At 43.3% G+C, this 21,353-nt stretch overlaps 1 protein-coding gene across 1 annotated transcript in view; it reads left to right on the top strand.

Moving 5' to 3' along the window:
• Positions 1-21,353, top strand: part of necab3 (N-terminal EF-hand calcium binding protein 3) — a gene marked incomplete at both ends in the record, with an annotated part of 45,743 nt that overhangs the window by 20,116 nt on the left and 4,274 nt on the right. Inside the window, 7 exons of the mRNA XM_080790440.1 lie at positions 46-71; positions 2,455-2,552; positions 3,917-4,053; positions 11,328-11,449; positions 12,291-12,361; positions 14,731-14,784; positions 18,969-19,081. Coding sequence (XP_080646566.1) covers positions 46-71; positions 2,455-2,552; positions 3,917-4,053; positions 11,328-11,449; positions 12,291-12,361; positions 14,731-14,784; positions 18,969-19,081 — 621 coding nt within the window. The remainder of the gene's footprint in view (positions 1-45; positions 72-2,454; positions 2,553-3,916; positions 4,054-11,327; positions 11,450-12,290; positions 12,362-14,730; positions 14,785-18,968; positions 19,082-21,353) is intronic.

The following is a 21,353-nucleotide window of genomic DNA, read 5'->3' as shown; positions in this document are numbered from 1 at the left end:
CAATTAACTTTCCCCTTCTGCCTCCCCCTGTGCTGTGCCCCGCAGCAACCTAGACACTGACAAGCTTTCAGGTGAGTGGGGTAATTGTCTTGTTTGCATGTCTATTCCCTAGTTTACACATCACATTAATATGATTAAAACCTTGGCTACGTTATTTTTATTTATTTTCTTATTTAATGGGTAGACAATGGGTAAACCTTCCCCTCCATTCACACCATGATTCACCTGCATCCACCATCACCTTTTATCCTTTGAGTTTACACATTTTGAGCAGTGGTGGTAAGTAACTAAGTACAATTTTTAGGTATTTGTACTTTACTTGAGTATTTCCAATTTTAAATACTTTTACTTTTACTACCACTACATCTCAGAGGCAAAGGGTATTTGAAAACTTTAGTTACTAGTCAGTGATTTGGATTATTATTACAAATCAGATACCCTACACCAGGGTTCCGCAATACATTTTCCTCAAGGGCCATATTTTGTATTCCTATATTTCAGTATTGATACTTTTACTTAAGTACTTACGTTTCTCACTGACCTGAATAAAGGGAAATATCCAGGCCTGTATAAACACAAGAGCTACCCAGAATAAAAAAACATGCATAATTTATTGAATGGCATCTCAATCCTGTGCTGCAGTCAATCTTCATCCCACAGAGTCCAAGCTTTAATGCACTTCACTCACTCTTCACCCCTTTTCCCCCTCACTGTATATGTTTAGTTTCCCCCCCCCCCCTTTTTTCCCCCTCTATGATGATTTCCTGTTTTTGGCGTAATGTATATTTGTACGTCTCTAAATTTTATGATGAATTGAACAAGGTGGACCCTCTTGTAAACAAGTGTAATGCTTTATTGGGTCGTCCACTCACAGTTGACAGTTTTTGTATTGAGTTGTGCTTGAAATGTATATACTGTAATTCTGCATACTGTTAAATACTTCAATCAATCAATCAATCAATCAATCTGTAGGTCAATGCGGTGATAATGTAAGCTAGTTAGGGATGCGCCGGAAGGGAAATTCTTGGCCCGAAACCGAATACCGAATATCGGAAACAATTGGCCGAATACAGAATATCGGAAACAGTTGGCCGAATAGCGAATATCAGAATATCATTAGTAGGCCTATTATATATATATATATATATATATATATATATATATTTTAAACCATTTCTTGTACCATAAACATTGCTGTCATAGCCGCATATTTGTCGGTTCTTTGACTATTCAGTTTCGGCCTCTAAAATCAACGGAACCGAATATGCATTTTTTTTTTGCCACCATGTTCGGCCGAATCGTTTCTGTGGCCGAATATTCGGTGCATAACCCTAAAGATAGTTGTTGAGACAGATATACGGGGACTGGGCAAATGTGCAAAATCGATATGGATAACATAATGGAATCTAAGATGCATGCAAAGCTGCCTTTTCCCTACTGTGTCAAATTGATACAGCTTTGTGATGATGACATGATATATTTATAACACTATATTTAACCAAAGACGTTTTGACACTTCTGTCCTTTTCTGATATGGTTCATCATATCTTGGGATGATTCCCGTGAGATTAATTTAAATTCAATCTATTTCTCTGATGTTTTAGCAGCCTATCCTAGATTGTTTTCTTAACCTTTAAAAGATCAAATAACTCTATGATCAGGTTTATCCTTTGATGGGAATCTGTATGTACAAAGCATTGGTGTTGTGAGAATGGACTATTTTATATGTGATATTTATATTTATAATATGCAGTGGTGGAAACTCTCGAGAAAGTAAAAATCTCAAGAGTTAAAGAAAGGGTCCATTCCGGTTGCAGGGGACCACCTGGAACCCCCTCAAGGACCACTGGTTGACAGCATTGTGATGAGTGTATTGACCAGTGGTGGAAAACATACTCAATTGTTTTACTTAAGTAAAAGTACCAATACTGCAATTTAGAACTACTTCGTTACAAGTAAAAGTACGGAATTGAAAATATACTTGATTAAAAGTATCAGCATCAACATGTTTACTAAGAGTAAACGTACTCATATTGCAGAATGTCCCACTTCACAAGTTCAAAATGTGTACAAAATCTATTGAAAATAGCCGATCTACAAGCTCACAATGCGTCGCATCGCAACGCATTGTGAGCTTGTTGATCGGCTATTTTCAAATTGCCAAAATGTATAGGGTTGAAGTGGTTAATGAGATGCAGTGGAGTAGAAGTAAAAGTACTGGAAATTGGAAATACTCAAGTAAAGTACAAATACCTCAAAATTGTACAGTACAGTACTTAAATAAAAGTACTTGGTTACTTTCCATCACTGGTATTGACTGACTGGGCTGTCTCTCTATGTCTCCTGACTGGGCTGTCTCTCTATGTCTCCTGACTGGGCTGTCTCTCTATGTCTACTGACTGGGCTGTCTCTCTATGTCTCCTGACTGGGCTGTCTCTCTATGTCTCCTGCCAGATTACTTCTCTCAGCACCTGGGGGAGTACGTGAATGTCCTCTCAGCTCTAGAGAGCCTCAATATTTCCATCTTAAAGGCAATGGATAAAACCAAAGAGGTGAGCTTTCCTGAGCATGTGTATCGTGTTACGTACACAGTATGTGGGACTCTTCGTCCCCAAGGTCAAGGTCATGTCAGCGCAGCAGATGTACGTAGGCTTTTTAGAAGTCCTTAATAACGCATCCTGCTCCACGCACGCACGCGCACACACACACACACACACACACACACACACACACACACACACACACACACACACATGCACACACAGACAGTCACACACGTACGTGTGTGCGCGCACGCACGCACAAATACACGCATGCATGCAAGCACGCACGCGCACACACACAAAACACACACACACACACACACACACACACACACATACACACACATACACACACACACACACACACACACAGGGAAGCTGCTGCATGGTACCATAATTGGTGTCAAACACGTCACAGACGGTCACACAATAACTTTTTCACCAAGGGATGAATAAGCTGAACGTAATTAAGTAGAGTCGAGTATACTTCAGTATACTTCAGTATACTGTATACTTTACTTCAGCACACTTTCTTGCCAAGAATATTTATTTATATATATCAAGTCAATAACATAAATGCATAAAAGCGTACAATCACTTCACACAGGTATTAAAGAAAGATAAAAACCCTAATAAACCCACCCCCACCATTGAAGCCAGCGGAATATTTTCGAGAATCGATTCCTCAAAGCTATAGAAGACGTCTGAGAGAGAGAGAGAGAGAGAGAGAGAGAGAGAGAGAGAGACGTCTGCTAAATAATTATGCCTCCCGTCTTAATTAGAGCACCTTGTTCCTCTGTTCAGGCTCTCCGTGTGCTTTCAGAACGGGGGAGGGGGAGGGGAGGATCCATTGAGAGTTGTTGCAATTCCAGCAGCAGATGCAGCTGGTTCCGGGCCGTTAATCCCACGGCGGCTGTCTGTCAGCGGCATATAATAGGCTGGTTGTCACACTAAAGGTGTGACGAAGAGACAGGGACCCCCTTTGGTGTTTTACTAAGCATTATGTTATACTTTAGCTATTGAAAATAGCAGATCTACAAGCTTGTAGATCTGCTTTTTTTTCGAAAAATCATGAAGAGTGAACGTTTTTAACTAAAATCTTTGCTTCTGGGGACATAGAAATATAGGATTTTTTTTAGAATCGCCCTCAGGTCTAATGTGTTCTTCTTCTTGTCGTGTCCACAAGACAGTCAGTTACAACACTTGGCTATAGATGTGGTTCAGCCACAGCTGAACTACATCTATATCTTCTCATTAAACTCTGCCAAGTCCGATGCTGTGCAGGGATGTTCCAGCAGAAAATAAATCCACGTTCTCTCTCTCTCTCTCTCTCTCTCTCTCTCTCTCTGTGTTAATGTCTCTCTCCCTCTCAGGAGTACCAGGGTTCCAGTGTGCTGGGCCAGTTTGTGACTCGCTTCATGCTGCGCGAGACGTCCAGCCAGCTGCTGTCCCTGCAGAGGTCCCTGCAGTGTGCCATGGAGGCTGTGGAGGAGCAGAGCAGCCCTGCAAAGTCAGTACCACCATGTACCATGTACCATACCACTGGGTCTGAAACACAGTCAGTACCTCCATGTACCATGTACCATACCACTGGGTCTAAAACACAGTCAGTACCTCCATGTACCATACCACTGAGTCTAGAACACAGTCAGTACCTCCATGTACCATGTACCATGTACCATACCACTGGGTCTAGAACACAGTCAGTACCTCCATGTACCATGTACCATACCACTGAGTCTAAAACACAGTCAGTACCTCCATGTACCATGTACCATGTACCATACCACTGGGTCTAGAACACAGTCAGTACCTCCATGTACCATGTACCATGTACCATACCACTGGGTCTAGAACACAGTCAGTACCTCCATGTACCATGTACCATGTACCATACCACTGGGTCTAGAACACAGTCAGTACCTCCATGTACCATGTACCATGTACCACACCACTGGGTCTAGAACACAGTCAGTACCTCCATGTACCATGTACCATGTACCATACCACTGGGTCGAGAACACAGTCAGTACCTCCATGTACCATGTACCACACCACTGAGTCGAGAACACAGTCAGTACCTCCATGTACCACACCACTGAGTCGAGAACACAGTCAGTACCTCCATGTACCATGTACCACACCACTGAGTCTAGAACACAGTCCTCCATTTAAAAACATTTAATGTTTGTGTGAGACGCTGTATGTCCTGCCCTGCTAAGCCACAGAGCATGGAGTTTGTGGCATGATGCGTCGCAGCTAAGCAGAGTTATCCTCTGCCTCGCTCCCTCTGGGACCCACCCTGCTATTATTGGAGATAATAGAGAGATTATTGCCACAGTGAATTATTGAGAGGGGACCGGGGGAGGCAGAGAGGGGCCAGATGGAGACCCACAGGTAACGAAGGCATAGAAACACATGACTCAGTCTGTTATACTATAACAAATACAAGTGGTATTAAGAACATTCAAAATAAAAGCGGCGCGGCATGGGAGAGAAAGCTCTTAAAAACAACTCTTTATACCGTATAATTTGCTCTCCCACAGCGCAGGAGCGAAAAGGAGACAGGTCTGTGTGCGTGCGTGCGTGCGTGCGTGAGGAAAGAGTATAACATTGGTGAACTTAAATGATAGCTCTTTTCATTGGTATGCTACAAAGCCCTTCAAAACCAAGGCAATTAAAGAGAGGTCGGTACGAGTCTGAAAGAGACAATTCAATGGAGAGTTGGAGAGAGAGAGAGAGAGAGAGAAAAGTGGAAGTTAATAACATCAGAGAAAAGAGAAATGGATCGTAATGAGAATGAGTAAGAAAGAGGAATGAGAAGAAATGAAGACGTTATTTGACGTACAATAGAGACTATTGCGTGCGTGCGTGCGTGCGTGCGTGCGTGCGTGCGTGCGTGCGTGCGTGCGTGTGCGTGCAGGGGTTGGGTCCTCGCCTGCAGTAGGCTATGGTTTATGCCACAGTGGCCTTTTGGCCCCAGGCATGTCTCAGCATGAGTACCTCCCAAGTAATACACTCCCTGTGGACTGTCAGCAGGAGGCTGAACGCATACATACACGCACGCACGCACACACGCACACACACACACACACACACACACACACACACACACACACACACACACACACGCACGCACACGCACACGCACACGCACACACACACAGCGTACATTTTGAACGAACACACTTGTAATAATACAAATAGTGAGTGTACTGCACATTATCACCTCTGAATCAATGTCACATCCCCCCCTCCCCAGTGACAGTCCATGTATAATTCCCCAGACTCCCCATGCATACCACATTAATTAATTGAGTTAATCGGCCATAAGAATAAATTAGTTTTCCGCTCATTAGTTTTTTAATTTGGCGTTATCTTCTGTGTTCATTCCCAAACCTTTTAAGCGGAAAACCCAAAAGACATATTTGACGTCTCCCCGGGAGCCTTACCAGAAAGGGATTACCAATGAATCACTAAAGCACTATTTTATAGTTAAAATAGCCGATCTAATTTATTGCACAGGCGACAGCACACGAACTGTGTGATGGTATAACAAGAGATGCCAGACATACCTCTGACATGGTGTTGCTAATTCTTACCCTTTGAGATCTGCCCAAGAGGAAATCCAAAAATCCATGTAATTAGTTCTCAATACAGTTCAAACTGCTCTGTCAGCCTGCTGCACAAGACAGACATGCAACGAGGCCTTGTGCAACCCTCCAGATGCATTACGCAGCCTGTTTAAAAGTGTTGCAGTGGCATTGTCTGTCCCTCTTGCAGAGCGATAAGCAAATCATGAGTGGGTGGGTTCCAGGATCTGCTTACATGAGTTGATAAAGTGGGTTTTGGTAATCCTCTGAAGTGATTTAGGCAGCTGTATAGTACAAAATGAGGGGGGCTGAAATTGGCCTATAGTCATTGTTATAATAATGATCGCCCATGTGTACTTGAACGTGAGACACAGTGTACTTGATATGTATTGTGTACTGCCTGATCTGTAGCATACTTTATAGTTAGGCTACGAGAGACATCTCAGACAGCAAGGTCAGCCTTGCTGCAGTAGGCTCGTTATTATGTCTCATATCTTGTCACGTCATTAGGATCCAGCACTATATATGTTCCTGTTTGTGTAATAAACTTTGTGAACCTTTAGCGTGATACTGTCTCGTGTCCAGCTATTTGTTCTTCCGTTGGAAAGCGACCCTGTGTGCTTTCCATCCCGGGCAATTATGACAGTCTCTTGCCAAAACAGCGATGTTTATCGCCGACCCCTGTCTTGAAGCAGTGAAAAATGTGTTCCGATTGTTGGCTGAAGAGAGGCTGCAAGCTCCCAGGACAGGGGGGTCTTTGATGTTGTTGTTGGTGTTTGTGTTTATGCCAGCCCATGCAGTCCTACGTAGCTCCTGTACCTGCTTTCTTTCCTGCAGGCTATTTAAACAAAAACTGTTTTTCTAGTGTATCATTACCTGGCTGTAGTGTAGTATAGTCACCCACAGCTTGTTGTTTGGACACACATTAACTGCTGTGCTGCTTCTGGCGACTGAATTGCTCCCGCAGGTCCATTTGCAGTACAGTACAGTACAGTACAGTACAGTACAGTACAGTACAGTACAGTACAGTACAGTACAGTACAGTACAGTACAGCACCACTCACTTCAGACCGGTCAGATTGTTTTGTAAGAAGGAGATGCCACAGTAAACCTTCTAAGCGTTCCATCCCCCTCCACACTGCGAGGCAAACTGCATGCAGCCAAAGGTTTAACGGAATTAAGGCACATGTGGGGACGCCATGACGTCTTCTCCATTGCGTCTTAGGAGCGTCCAGGTTCTCTTACAACCCGCCTGGCATGATGTCAACGTGATGTGGTCTGATGATAAGGCATCTATATGAAACGTAGTGCCTTATCAGTATTTACCTTTTGATAGAAAAATATAAAAATGTCTGTGAGACACGGGACCTCACAGGGGAAGGGGCACAGGGACACAATATCAGAATGATGGATCCGATTCCTCACCACTGTTGTTTTGCACCACCTGTCATTTTATCATGACACACACGTCCCCTCCTCACTCTGTGCCCAATTTATTTCTCAGCTGCTCTCCTTGCACGTGCTAGTAAATCCGTCTGGGCAAATATAATGAATAGCAGATGTACAAGCTTGTGTATCTGCTATTTTTGCATAGCCAAAGCGAAAATCAAAAATGATTTTAATGGGTTAATGTGTAGTGTGCAAATGCGAAGTGAGCACAGTCCCATTAACTCAAATCCCAAGTCATTAACTATGCATGGTTTGTAGAAACATGAAATTATAAGAACAATATAATACTCGGATACACCGTGTAGCCAGCTGGACGCCACGGTTTGTCCCTCCATCTGCTTGCAGTCAATCTGCCAATTTTCCTCCTCCCATCCCTCTTTTTGGGTCCTATTTTTGGGAAGGCACACACATTGCCGCACATAAGTATGGCATGCAGCTAGTGGACGGCCAAATTGACAATTTCCCAAATTACAGTGGTTTGTCTTTCCCACGGCTTGTGTTTGCTTGTCTTTTTTTGGGCTATCCGCCGTGTACTGGTGTGGGAGGAGAGGTGCAGTCAGTGGTGGGGTGTGTTTGTAAACCAGAAGCGAACTGCAATTTCAGTGCCCAGCATCCATCCTTCCGCTGCCCGCCTGCTTGGACTAGGTCTACTGGCGTAGATCGTAATCGAGGCGTGTGCTTTTGTCCATTGCTATTTTCATCAATTTAGTTGGTGGAGGCACTAGGGCTGTAACTATCGAATCAGCCCGATCTCACCCAAACACTGTGAAAAATAGCACGGATTGGCAATTCCGTACACACCTAGAAATCTGTACATATTATACTTATAGAGGCCGTGTATTTTCTGTTCACTTTTCTAAATATATTACCTTCAAAAACTGAGCACAAATAATCCCACGCACGTATAGTATCAGGTTTGACCCTTTACTTGATGTAAAGGGGAAGAAATACAGATACAAAAAGCCGTAGTGTGGTTACAAGGTGTGTTAGAACAAATATCTCTCTGCTTCAACTGCAGGAGAGATATTTAGACATCAAAGAACAAGAGCACCAATCACAAACATTCAATCAAGAACTGACCAATCTAACACAGTACGGAATTGCCAATCCGTGCTACATCACCGTGTTATTTGGGTGAAGTCGGGTTTGACATTATTTACGATTCTGTGCTATTTGGTTTCAACTCGGACGGGGTTGATTCGGCTCTGGCGATCTTCGCAACGTTCGACACGGCAACTTGCACGCTTTAGCACGCTCTGTGGTGTCTCTCGTGGCTCAAGATCAGTAGAGACGGCCCAGGTTTGTATGTACAGAAATGCCAATCCGTGCTATTTCACCGTGTTTGGGCGAAACTGGGTTGATCGAATTAACACGAACATTTTCAATTCATTTTAATAAGTGGAATACTCTGAATTCACCAGTTATGAGCCCTATATTATAATAATTAATAACATAAATATAGTGAAAAAAATAGTGAACATAGCCATTGTTAATTATTGTACATAATAGCTTAAACATCGATTAACTGTTGCACCCCTACCTAGGTGGCACACCCAGATAGACGTCTTCAAAGTCACACGTACAAGTCCGCTTTCTATTTCTGTTTCACTGACTCTACACAACACGGACAAGTATACACAGCACAGATATAAATTGTCAGGATGTTATTCATGTAGAGAATGATTTTGTTTACATACCGGTAAATACATAATACAATATAATACTACATACTACATAAATAATTACTGCTGCCTGGAACTCCGGGGCCGCTTTGGGTACGTTTGACTTTATTAAGACGTCCGTCGTCCACACAGTTTATCTCATGGTGACTTTGGGCTTATGATTTTGCGTGGCCATCTGCCTGAGATGCTGATTCACTGTTGGTGACTCTGCACCTCCCACCTCGGCTCCCACACAAGGTCACCGTCACTTTGCTCTAGGAAGAAATTACATTTTGTCCCTGAAACGGCAAGGCAGAAACCTTTTACCTCCATGTTTCAACTTTGTATAGGCATTTTTCGTAAATGAATTGCCTTCAATACCTAGTCGTACAAGAGCGATGCAAGATGATGCAAGTATGACTCAATCCACCTATAACACATTCACTTATTGCATTCAGCTTAGGCCTCACTCACACCTTCGCAACAGACTGATGTATGCTTGTTGTTGTATACAAAGGGTGTGATACTGTACATCTTGCCCCAATGCATTTCCAATGGGAGTCACATGGTTTGACACAACATTTGTGTTGTATGAGGGGGAGGGGGGCAGTCGAAACACAGCCGAAAGCCATACAACAGCTTGTAGTCCAAAATGTTGTATCAAACCATGTGACTTCCATTGGAAATGCATTGGGGCGGCCATGCCACTTACAACTTGCTTACATCTAGCATGCATCAATGTTGTATGCTAGATCGAAAGGTGTGAGTGAGGCCTTAGTCCAAACCCACTTGACACTGCACTACAGGCAGTGGTGGCAAGTAACTAAGTACATTTACTTAAGTACTGTAGAAGTCTATACTTAAGTACAATTGTGAGGTATTTGTGCTTTATGTCAGGAATGAGTTAGAGTAAGACCCAAAAGCAGGCAACCAGATGCAGAGCAGATTATCTTCAAGGTGTTTATTTTACTATAAATCAAGGTTATTCCAAAAAGGCAAAACACAGGCAAGACGTTTCAGACACCAAACTCACTCGACATAGGTCTACTGACCAACAAGAACACACTGCAAACAAAGGGCTTAAATAGACAGGGGTAACAGGACACAGGTGAACTCAAAATACAATCAAACACAGGTTAGGCTAACAGGCAAACAGAACACAGGTGGCTAGGATACAATAATCAGGTAGGTAAGACAGAAAAGGAAACACCAACAAGTGGAGGCAGGAAAGCACAGAACAAAACTACAAAATAAGACACAACCAAAAGAACAACACCAAAACCAAACATGTAAGGCAAAATACAGAACATAAAAACTGAAAATGAAAACTGAAATGAAAACACAGAATAAGTCCAAAACCTAAGGACTGTAATGAGTGTTCAAAGACAACACTGATAACAAGCGCTTCCTTTCTTAACATTCAAGGCATTACAGAACAAGAACTAATCACAAAATGCATGGCCATGCATGCCACATAATAGTTCAGGGTTTGGAGCCATATAGTCACGGTTCAAATACAATGACAAGAGGAGCGGGGGGTGTGACACTTCCTATTTCTAATAGTTTTACTTTACATCTTGGATCCAAACATGGTACTTTTACTTCACTGCATTTATTTGTAGATGTGGATGTATTACATGGATTTCTTGCCTGGCAGATATTTTGGCCTATACAGATTTCGGTCATGAGCTTGCAGATCTGCTTATTTTCAATACTTTGAAAACTTTAAATGGGACATTTTGATACTTTTACAAAAATGAGTACCTTTTCCACCACCGGCTACAGACCTGTAATGTATTCTCCTATCCACAAATCTCCGTCATCATGTTCACCTGCCACGCTGTCGACTGTGCTTCAAAATAGGGCCCTTCCTCCTCTGTGCATCTCTTTGTGTCTGTCTCTCTCCATGCCTTGCCTTCCTTCACAACTCGATTTGATTCCACATTTCCATTGCCTTACTACTTAATACTGCCTGTATCCTGTGTCATGATCCCCCCCCCCCCCCTCTCTTTTTTTCTCTTGACATTTACTCATCTCTCCGGGCCTCAAACTGCCACCGCTGCCACTCTGCGGCATAGCAGGAGAGAGGTGGAGGCCCCCGAGCTGACAGCGCTACAAAGGAACGACAAGCCCTGTGGCCGCAGGGCCCACAGCAGCCTGTGTCTGTCGCCATCAGATCCCTGCTCAGGCGCACTGACGACAGGTAACACACGCACACGCACACACACACACACACACACACACACACACACACACACACACACACACACACACACACACACACACACACACACACACACACACACACACACACACACACACACACACACACACACACACACACACACACACACACACACACACACGGATGTGGCTCCTTCATACACTGATAAATATGAATGGTATTTCTGCTGTTATCGTATCACATGTTGTGGAACGTACTGTATAGTCGTGGTTGTGCTGTGTGTTTTTCTTTAACCATTTTCAACCTGTATTTTGTTTGGACAGGCCGATAAATGATCAAACCTTTTTCAACCATTTTTCAAATATATAAAGGGCAACAAAAGTCTTATGCACACCTGATATGCTCTGAGACGGGTGCATATAGGCAGGGCTCAATGTATTCAGAAAAAATGCACAGGCATCTGATGCCTGAAGAACGTCTTTGACCGAAACATTGCCTAAATAAAGTATTCGTATTGCAAATGCAGACCTTAGAGTATAATAGAGACGGCACCCGGAGGAAACCCTGAGGCGAAATTGACATAGTGGCCGCATTTGGTATTGCAGCGCTGGGCCAAACACATGAACACGCTGGTCCGTTGACTATCATTGCGCACGTTCATGATGACACGTCAACGCTGTTTCATACGTGAACTCGTGCAATGATAGTCAACGGCCAGCGCGTTCATGTGTTTGGCCCAATCAATCCCAGAATGCACTCTGTTCCTACCCGGAAGGAGGAGTGAAATCGCCTCATGCGCTTTTGAGCAACTTAATGCAAGTGGATGGTCGTCTCTCTTGTCCACTTTGTGCATACCCAGGTGTGAACGGTGAGACCTGGTGCTCTCAGATCAACAGGCTGCAGCTGCTGCTGGACAAGCTGGAGTGTCAGGTATACTAAAACATTCACATCACAGGAAATGGGATTAATAATCATGTTTGCACTTTGGGTTGTTGGCCATACAGTCAATAAGAAGTCATACCCGGCGAGAAGTGATTGTGGTTCTTTTCTTGTGAGGCACGTCAGGTCCCGGTTAACCAGGAGTGGAGAAAACCCAATACAAATTCTATGGACTAATAAGTTAAATTGTCTAAGTTAAACTGACACAGACTGTCAGTGTTATAATGGATTTTCAGTTTTTACTTTAAGTTCCCAAGATTACAGGTGTAAAGGAGTAGGCCTACATAGAGTTTGTCTCAAGTCAACATTGGAATAGGAAAAATAGAGAGAACACAGAATAAAATCAACTGGGACTTGGAGTCAAGTCGATATAGAAATTCCCAGCATACATAAGGTACACGAATACATGTACAAGGTGCATAATACACAATGTGGAATGTAAAGATGGCACATGGTGTTGTTTTTGGCAGCAAATTTTTATTTTAGTTTTAGTCATGGTTTTTTGAATAGTTTTCATTTAGTTTTAGTCACATTTGAATCACCTGGAATGTTTTAGTGTTAGTCTAGTTTTAGTCGACTAAATGTCATGCGATTTTAGTCGACTAAATCTACGGTTGATTTAGTCGACTAAAATGTATTTTGTCGGGCCTTGATGCCGTCGTAATGGCTGATTTTACTCTTGCTGAAAATAGCAGATCTACAAGCTCACAACGCGTCGCAGTTGTGAGCTTGTAGATCTGCAATTTTCAGCATGCAACCAAATGTAAAATGACTTATACTGGATCTCGTCCACTAGTCCCTTCCTAACATTTTAGTTTGTTTTTTATTTCTTGACGAAATTGTCGATATATTTAGTCTCAGTTTTAGTCATCGTAGCTTAGTTTTTATTTAGTTTCCATTTAGTTTTCGTCAGTGAAAAAAGGTAGTCGACGAACATTTTTTGTCATAGTTTCAGTCGAGGAAAACAACACTGCACCGTGGCCGGCAGAATGCTTCTTGTGCAGCTGGTGGAACATCTGCCATGTGAGCAAAAGACACAGAAAAAGGAGCACAATCACAGAATGGAGAGCAACGCCGCGGTACATTCTGCAAGGCTTGGATCAGGCTTACGCAGGCAGAGCTTCTCATTCACCTCTCTCCGCTTTCTTCACCTTCTCCGTCACGCTCTCTGGCTTCCCGATTCTGCTTGTCTCGATCATTCCACTAGTCTCTCTCTCTCCCCCCCTCTCTCTCTCTCTCTCTCTCTCTCTCCAACATTAGCCCCTTTCCTAAGTTCCTAACACACTCTATATGGACTAACTAACACACTCTACGCAAGGCCAGTGCTTCACCCCCTTTTCATTTCAATCTCTCTTGCACCTGTTATTGTCTCATCCCAAGGGAGAGAGAGAGAGAGAGAGAGAGAGAGAGAGAGAGAGAGAGTGTGTACATGTGTGTGTGTGTGTGTGCGTGTGCGTGCGTGCGTGTGGTGGTGGTGGTGGGGGGGGGGGATATCAAATCAAATCATAGCCTAGTGTAATGGTATGTAGTGCAGTGCTGTATCCATTGACAAATCTCTCCCACAGAGTACAATAACCTTTACATGACATTTTGCACAGGCCTACTCAGAATTCGTGGAAAGTAGAGGACACTGCGTTGAAAATGATAAATAATGGAATGGATGTGCTGCTGCCTATATAGTTCAAAACACATTTGCATCCAGCACAGCCTTGTGAAATATATTAGAGTCCAAAAAGAGCATTCGACCACTTTAAAATCTGGCATCCTTGTTTTGGGCAAAAAGGTGAAATATATATTTTTAAACAAATAAAGGAAAACAAAATCACGCTCGTCTGAAGTGAGCGGAGCCTTTCATCATAATGATGATGTCAACAACATGATGTCCAATCAGACAGACAGACAGACAGACAGACAGACAGACAGACAGACAGACAGACAGACAGACAGACAGACAGACTGATTGACTGACTACTCGGTCTGTTTTCTGTTACTAGCCCTTACCCGTTGTGAGATATTTGAGGCCTTGTGGCCGCGGGGGGTACTGCCCCCTGGGTGCGTTTTAATTCACTAATAAATTCATTATTAATTTATAATTTGTTGAATTGGAAAAAGGGCTTCGTTAAGACCTCCATATTATTATGGTCAATGCCTGTGTGAAAAGTGGGAGCGATTGGTGCAGGCAGTGAGGAGCTACGGTGGTGTTTCTGACTCACACACAGACATTCAGACGAATGATGTCATGCATTGTGGTAGCAGCACTGATGTGTATTTTTTTTCTTGGCCAGTTCCCAACTCGTAAAAGAGATTTCTGTCTCAATGTGTTTTTTACTGGTTAAATAAAAATCACCTCTTCATTTCAGAGTCCGAAGTTGGAGCCACTCAAAGAAGACTCACTGGCCAGCACATACAAGTCTGTGAGTCATCGTGAGATATTTGTACTGCATTACTCATGTATTATTAGGAATATTAGGAATATTGCATTGTCATTTTGCAGTTACTTATAGGGCCAACCAATCTTTTATCAGAGGCATGCATAGCTACAGCTATAGTACAGCGCAATAGTACATAGTCAAATTTGGAGTTTGTTTAATTTAATTCTGAGAGTGGACTGCTGTACTGTACGTGCAAACCCGTAAAACCTGAAATGATGTCTGAACATTTAAAACGTATTCACACTTGTCTCTATAGGACAATAAAGACAACAACGCAAACGTATGTACCGTATACTAGCTAGACAGTTAAGGGTTGCTTGGCAACAGAACAAATATTCCGTGTGAAAAAGCATAGCAATACGTCCTGCTGAAACACAGAACACGTTCGAGACATCTTGATGGAATACCGCCATCAAGGTCAAGCTGTATTTTGAGAACATTGCATTACAAGTGCTGAAATATTCCTAGAGAGACTATACATCACAGCCATCATCTCTCTCACAGTACACACACTCCCAGTTGCATACTTACCACTCAATTAGAATGGAACATTATAGTTAGAAGCTAGAGCCTTGCACGGCAGTTGGATAATAATGTATGTGTACATAAATAAGTACATAAACAGCCCCGCAGTGAAGTAATTGCAGCCCCCATGCTTATGAGGCATTATGCAAGATGTGAGCAAACAAACAGACCTGTTATTTTCCATGTTAAACTTAAAGTATACAGCACTGTAGTGTATTGTATGTATTTTAGTCCCCATTCGATCAACTTATATTCAGTTAATTTAATGGAAAAATGAAGAAATGACGTCGTTTGAAAGCAGCATGGTCACTCATCATCGATCATCGTCCATTATGCCAGGTGTTCGCAGTGTTTTTGGCTGGGGACCCCAGAGATGCTCTGGCCATGTCTCGCGACCCCCGCCCCACCCCGCCCCCAATACAAACTGACTGCTTAATTATAGAGAAAATATCATAAATTAATACTGAATACAGGTATAATCATTAAGGATCATCAAATCATTAAGTTTATGCATGTACTATGTGTACTATGTAAATTCTTCATTTCCATTTTCCAGCCATTCAGTTAAAAATGGCTTTTTCTTTTTTGAAAATAATTTGGGGACCCTCCGGGCGTCGCGGCCCTCGGGTTGAGAACCCCTGCATTATGCCGTTCCAAATTCAGTAGATCGGTGGTTATCAAACGGGGACCGGGGACCCTCAGGGGTCCTTGAGGGGGTTCCAGGGAGCCCCCAGCAACGTTGGGTTAATATAGCAATCACTTTAATCCACTTTAACCCTATATTTTATACATCAGCATACTTGCATTGTTCCCGAGTAGGCAGTTGCCCAACGGACATCGGCCTAATGTCTGAAATATCAAGACATACGTTTTTTATTTTTTTACTGCATGCGCCAATCCAATGGCAATCACATTTTTCATTGTTGCATCTGTCAAACGCGTCAAATATCGTGCCTATAGAGACAAAGTCTGCATGAAAGAATTCCTTTCATTTGAGATAGATACATTAGAGTACAAAGAAAGGGACGATGATGCAGAATATAAATGCATAGAATGCACTTCTAAAATCTGTCACTTCAGAGGTATCACGGCAACTCAGTTATTTTGGTGCAGATAAAGTTTCGACACGTATGGCTCTATTTTGGGGGGGAAACAGTCGACACTGGTGTGAAGTAACAGACAAACTAAATGGAAACTATAACTAAGCTATGATGACTAAAACTAAATATACTGACAACATATAAAAACTAGACTGAAATGTTATAGGAATTGGACAAGGGATCCAGCATAAGTCATACTGTAAGTCACAACACAGTGATTGAACCGACAAAAGTACGTCGGAAACGAACGAAAACAACGGCCACGAGGTTGTGACAGAGAAACATAATGTAAATAATAATAATAATATAAAGGGGGAGCTAAGGGGGGGACAGATGCACAATGGAGACATTGTGCAGTTAATGATACTCGTGTCATTGTTACCATTTTCTAAAACAGTTTTGGACATGCAAGGTTTCCACCACCCGTCAACGACGACATATTGTACGTCAGCTGGTGCAGTGTTGCAGGTGGATTCAATCACCAGCAATCAAATGATCACTTTTTTTTTCATTTCCTTTGAGAGCTGGTAATCTCCACACCGTCTTGGAAGCAAATACTCGGGAGCTGAATTCCTCCCAAGAGGGGGGGGGGGGGGGGGGGGGTGGGGGGTGCACAGGGGGGGATGCATGCGCATGCAGTCATCCACAACACATGCCTCACACTAGGCAGCCAAGAGAAGATGATCATTCTCTCTGGAGTGAATAACAAATACATTTAATATGTATGACGCTGGTCCTCTGAGAAGCATTTCTCATAGTTGATCCCGTTCCCATGAACCCAATTCATAATCTCCCAGATAAACAACGTTGGTGGACAAAAATGCCGGTGCAGAAAAGTTTTTATGAAAAATGGTTAGTTTACATGGAAATAGTCTATAGTCAAAGGCAAAGCCCCCATGGGTGTTTGGTAGTAGTGGAAATATTACCAGTTCATTATTTTACTTCCATTTCTTGATAATCAATACTTCTACTCCATATCTCAGAGCCACATAGGCTATTGTATACTTTTTACTCCACTACATTTGTTTGACAGCTTTAGTTACTAGTGTCAGTGTGATAATATTAATCTAACTATATAAACTATAACAAATTTGAGTTGTCTGGGTGGGCCCTCCATGCACTATACAGTATACTACTATACTGTATACAGTGTACTACTATACTGTATATTGCATTGTGCCAAAAATAGCAGTTGCCCTTGGTTAAATCAGGCGGGCAGCGGACAGTGCAAAACGTGGTCTTTGATGACCCCCAAAAATGCAGTGCTCTGCTGATTTGCAAACCTAGTATTGCACACAGGGACGTGCACACATTAACATCAAAGTGGGATTCAGCCCCTGCCCTTTTACCTGTCTGTAAAACAACTGCCCTTTCCAGACCACGAATGCAGCGTTTACTATGGTGGTGATGGTGAAAGAAATGGAAATTACTCTCCTTTCCATGCCATGCCGGAAGTCAGCATTCAGGAGAATTGCTTTATCCCCGAAGTCTCCTGAACTTGAACACAGAATTTTGCGTTGAACAAATTTGTTTATAAATCCATGTCGTATATACCGCATCTCCACTAGCTAAAGAGTGCTGGGTTGCTCCCCGACAGTAGCTGATCTACAAGCTTGTAGATCTGCTATTATTGTCCAAAAGTGCTCTCTTACGGGATTTCAGCCCCTGCCCCTCTAACACTCTCTGCACGTCCCTGATTGCACACCTCTCCTCCTCCCCACACACCACCATGGCAACATACATATACGTACAGTAGGTGAAGGAAAACACGGCACACATAACCATATGAAATCTTATATAGCGTTCCTATTCTGGCCGTAAAAAAAGCTGACCATATTTGGTAAAAATGGTCGCCAAACACGTGGTGAGCTATTTCTTGTATAATGTATAATTGTATAATGTATAATTTCTTGTATAATCTACTTGTATAATGTCTATTTCAGCTTTGGTGTAGACTAGAGGGGAAAAGAGGAGGGACTAAATACAGTATAGATAGACCCTTGGGGGACCCCCGTCAACGAGGTACAGTATATAGCGTTAGAAGTGGTTAAGTGCTGCCCAGTGTCGACTAAAACTATAACGAAAAGTGTTCGTCGACTACCTTTTTTTCACTGAGGAAAACTAAGTAAAAACGAAATATACACTATAAGCTATGATGACTAAAACTTAAGACTAAATATACTGACAATTTCGTCAACAAATAAAAACTAGACTAAAATGTTAGGAATAGACTAGTGGACAAGAGATCCAGCATAAGTAAAAGACACAAGTCATTTTACACTTGGTTGCATGGTGAAAATAAGCAAGCTCACAACGCGACGCGTTGTCAGCTTGTAGATCGCCTATTTTCAGCAAGTGTAAAATCAGCCATTACGACGGCCCGCCAAAATACATTTTAGTCGACTAAATCGACTGTATATTTAGTCGACTAAAACTAGACACGACAGGTGACTAAAACTAAATGAAAACTATTCAAAAGACCATGGCTAAAACAACATTGATCAACACTGCTTCTGTCTGGTCTTTCTGGGTGCCCACCAGAACATCCTGCTGGTCCAGAGGCAGATGACCGTGGCAGAGGAACACCTGGAAGATTTCCAAAACGTTCTGAAGAGCTACAGCGACGCCACCAACGACCACTCCGACAACCTGCAGTGAGTGGAACGCTTAAAAAGATATCTCAAAGTGTCCTTGGGCAAAGACACTGAACCCTTACATCGGTGTGAGCTTAATTGCCACCATTGGTGTGTGAATGTGGGAAGTGAGGACGCTGGCGTCGACTGTTCGCCACTTCACCTCCCAATGTATGACCGAATGAACCATTGTAAAGCGCTTTGAGCACTTAAGAATGCAATTCATCATTCATCATCTCCATGCATGTAAGTATAGAGCACCGAAGTCTGACGTCAATATCGGTAGAGGGCGCTAAGTCCACAGGTTCATGTACTTTTTATTTGCATTGTAATCCCCATGGGGGGGGGGTTGATCGCCTCATATAAGAACTGTGTTTGGAAAATAAACATGTCATCCCGGCTGTTTCACTCATATGGATATGAAGAATCAACCGACGGAGAGAAGACGCTAATGTTACTGCTGCCGAATTACATTTCCGCTAGAAACAGACAAATAAAAATATGACTGACTGACTGACTGTCTTAAACGATACAGAGACACCTCCCGACAATATCGCCAAGACAGTTTTTGTATATTTTTGGACCACGATTCTTATATGACACGATTTTAAGATGACCCCATGTTATAACACTGCAGTGACATCATGTTGTAGTTTCCCAAACAGCCACGGTGGTCACCTTATCACCTAAAACTGGAGCATGCGTGGGGGGCCTGGGGGCCTAGAGGTGGTCACCTTATCACCTAAAACTGGAGCATGCGTGGGGGGCCTGGGGGCCTTTAGAGGTGGTCACCTTATCACCTAAAACTGGAGCATGCGTGGGGGCCTGGGGGCCTTTAGAGGTGGTCACCTTATCACCTAAAACTGGAGCATGCGTGGGGGGCCTGGGGGCCTAGAGGTGGTCACCTTATCACCTAAAACTGGAGCATGCGTGGGGGGCCTGGGGGCCTTTAGAGGTGGTCACCTTATCACCTAAAACTGGAGCATGCGTGGGGGCCTGGGGGCCTTTAGAGGTGGTCACCTTATCACCTAAAACTGGAGCATGCGTGGGGGGCCTGGGGGCCTAGAGGTGGTCACCATATCACCTAAAACTGGAGCATGCGTGGGGGGCCTGGGGGCCTAGAGGTGGTCACCATATCACCTAAAACTGGAGCATGCGTGGGGGGCCTGGGGGCCTAGAGGTGGTCACCATATCACCTAAAACTGGAGCATGCGTGGGGGGCCTGGGGGCCTAGAGGTGGTCACCATATCACCTAAAACTGGAGCATGCGTGGGGGCCTGGGGGCCTTTAGAGGTGGTCACCATATCACCTAAAACTGGAGCATGCGTGGGGGGCCTGGGGGCCTAGAGGTGGTCACCTTATCACCTAAAACTGGAGCATGCGTGGGGGCCTGGGGGCCTTTAGAGGTGGTCACCATATCACCTAAAACTGGAGCATGCGTGGGGGGCCTGGGGGCCTTTAGAGGTGGTCACCTTATCACCTAAAACTGGAGCATGCGTGGGGGGCCAAACTGGAGCATGCATGGGGGGCCTGGGGGCCTTTAGAGGTGGTCAGCTTATCACCTAAAACTGGAGCATGCGTGGGGGCCTGGGGGCCTTTAGAGGTGGTCACCTTATCACCTAAAACTGGAGCATGCGTGGGGGCCTGGGGGCCTTTAGAGGCGCTGTAGCCCTATCGGTGTCCCTGGCCTCTAGGGCAAAAAGTGAGGGACAAATCGAGTGGCAAAGTGAGTTTAATGTTGTTTAATGCAATCAAATGGGACTTTTCTTTTTGGATTTTCTGTTTAGATGTTTCTGTATGGGCTGTCAAGGCCAGAAATTAGTTTTATTGCCACACTGTAATTTACCAAAATGTGTCAATAATTCTTTGACACTTACTTTTTCTACAACCGCACAATGTGTCACAAATGCAATACGTGAGCTTGTACTGTATATGTGATCGCACAAATTCCAGCTTTTCACCAAAGGAGAAAAACATTTTTTTTCCCAAAATGAGTTAATAGTACAGGCAGACTCTTCACATACTAGAGCATGTCTGAAATAAGTGTCAGAGCTGAAATCTAAATATGAAATAAATGCTTAAACATGTAGCTAGGTGTAATGTTAAGAGACCACAGAAGTGAACCTTTCAAGCCTGTTTTCTCAACTCACTGTTTTCTGCAAGACATTACGCTATAAGCCATATCTCCAAAACTGGTGGGTCAAACTGAACAACCAATACGTATATTTGAAGCTATGATTCCCTGCTTTCATATGACATGAAAAAACGAAAATTCAAAAAAATCCAATTGCAG

This window comes from Protomyctophum bolini (genome assembly GCF_963924005.1).
Source record: "Protomyctophum bolini genome assembly, chromosome: 2".
Classification (NCBI taxonomy): domain Eukaryota; kingdom Metazoa; phylum Chordata; class Actinopteri; order Myctophiformes; family Myctophidae; genus Protomyctophum; species Protomyctophum bolini.
Note: the sequence above shows the minus strand (reverse complement) of the source record. Positions and strands in the feature narration are given on the sequence as shown.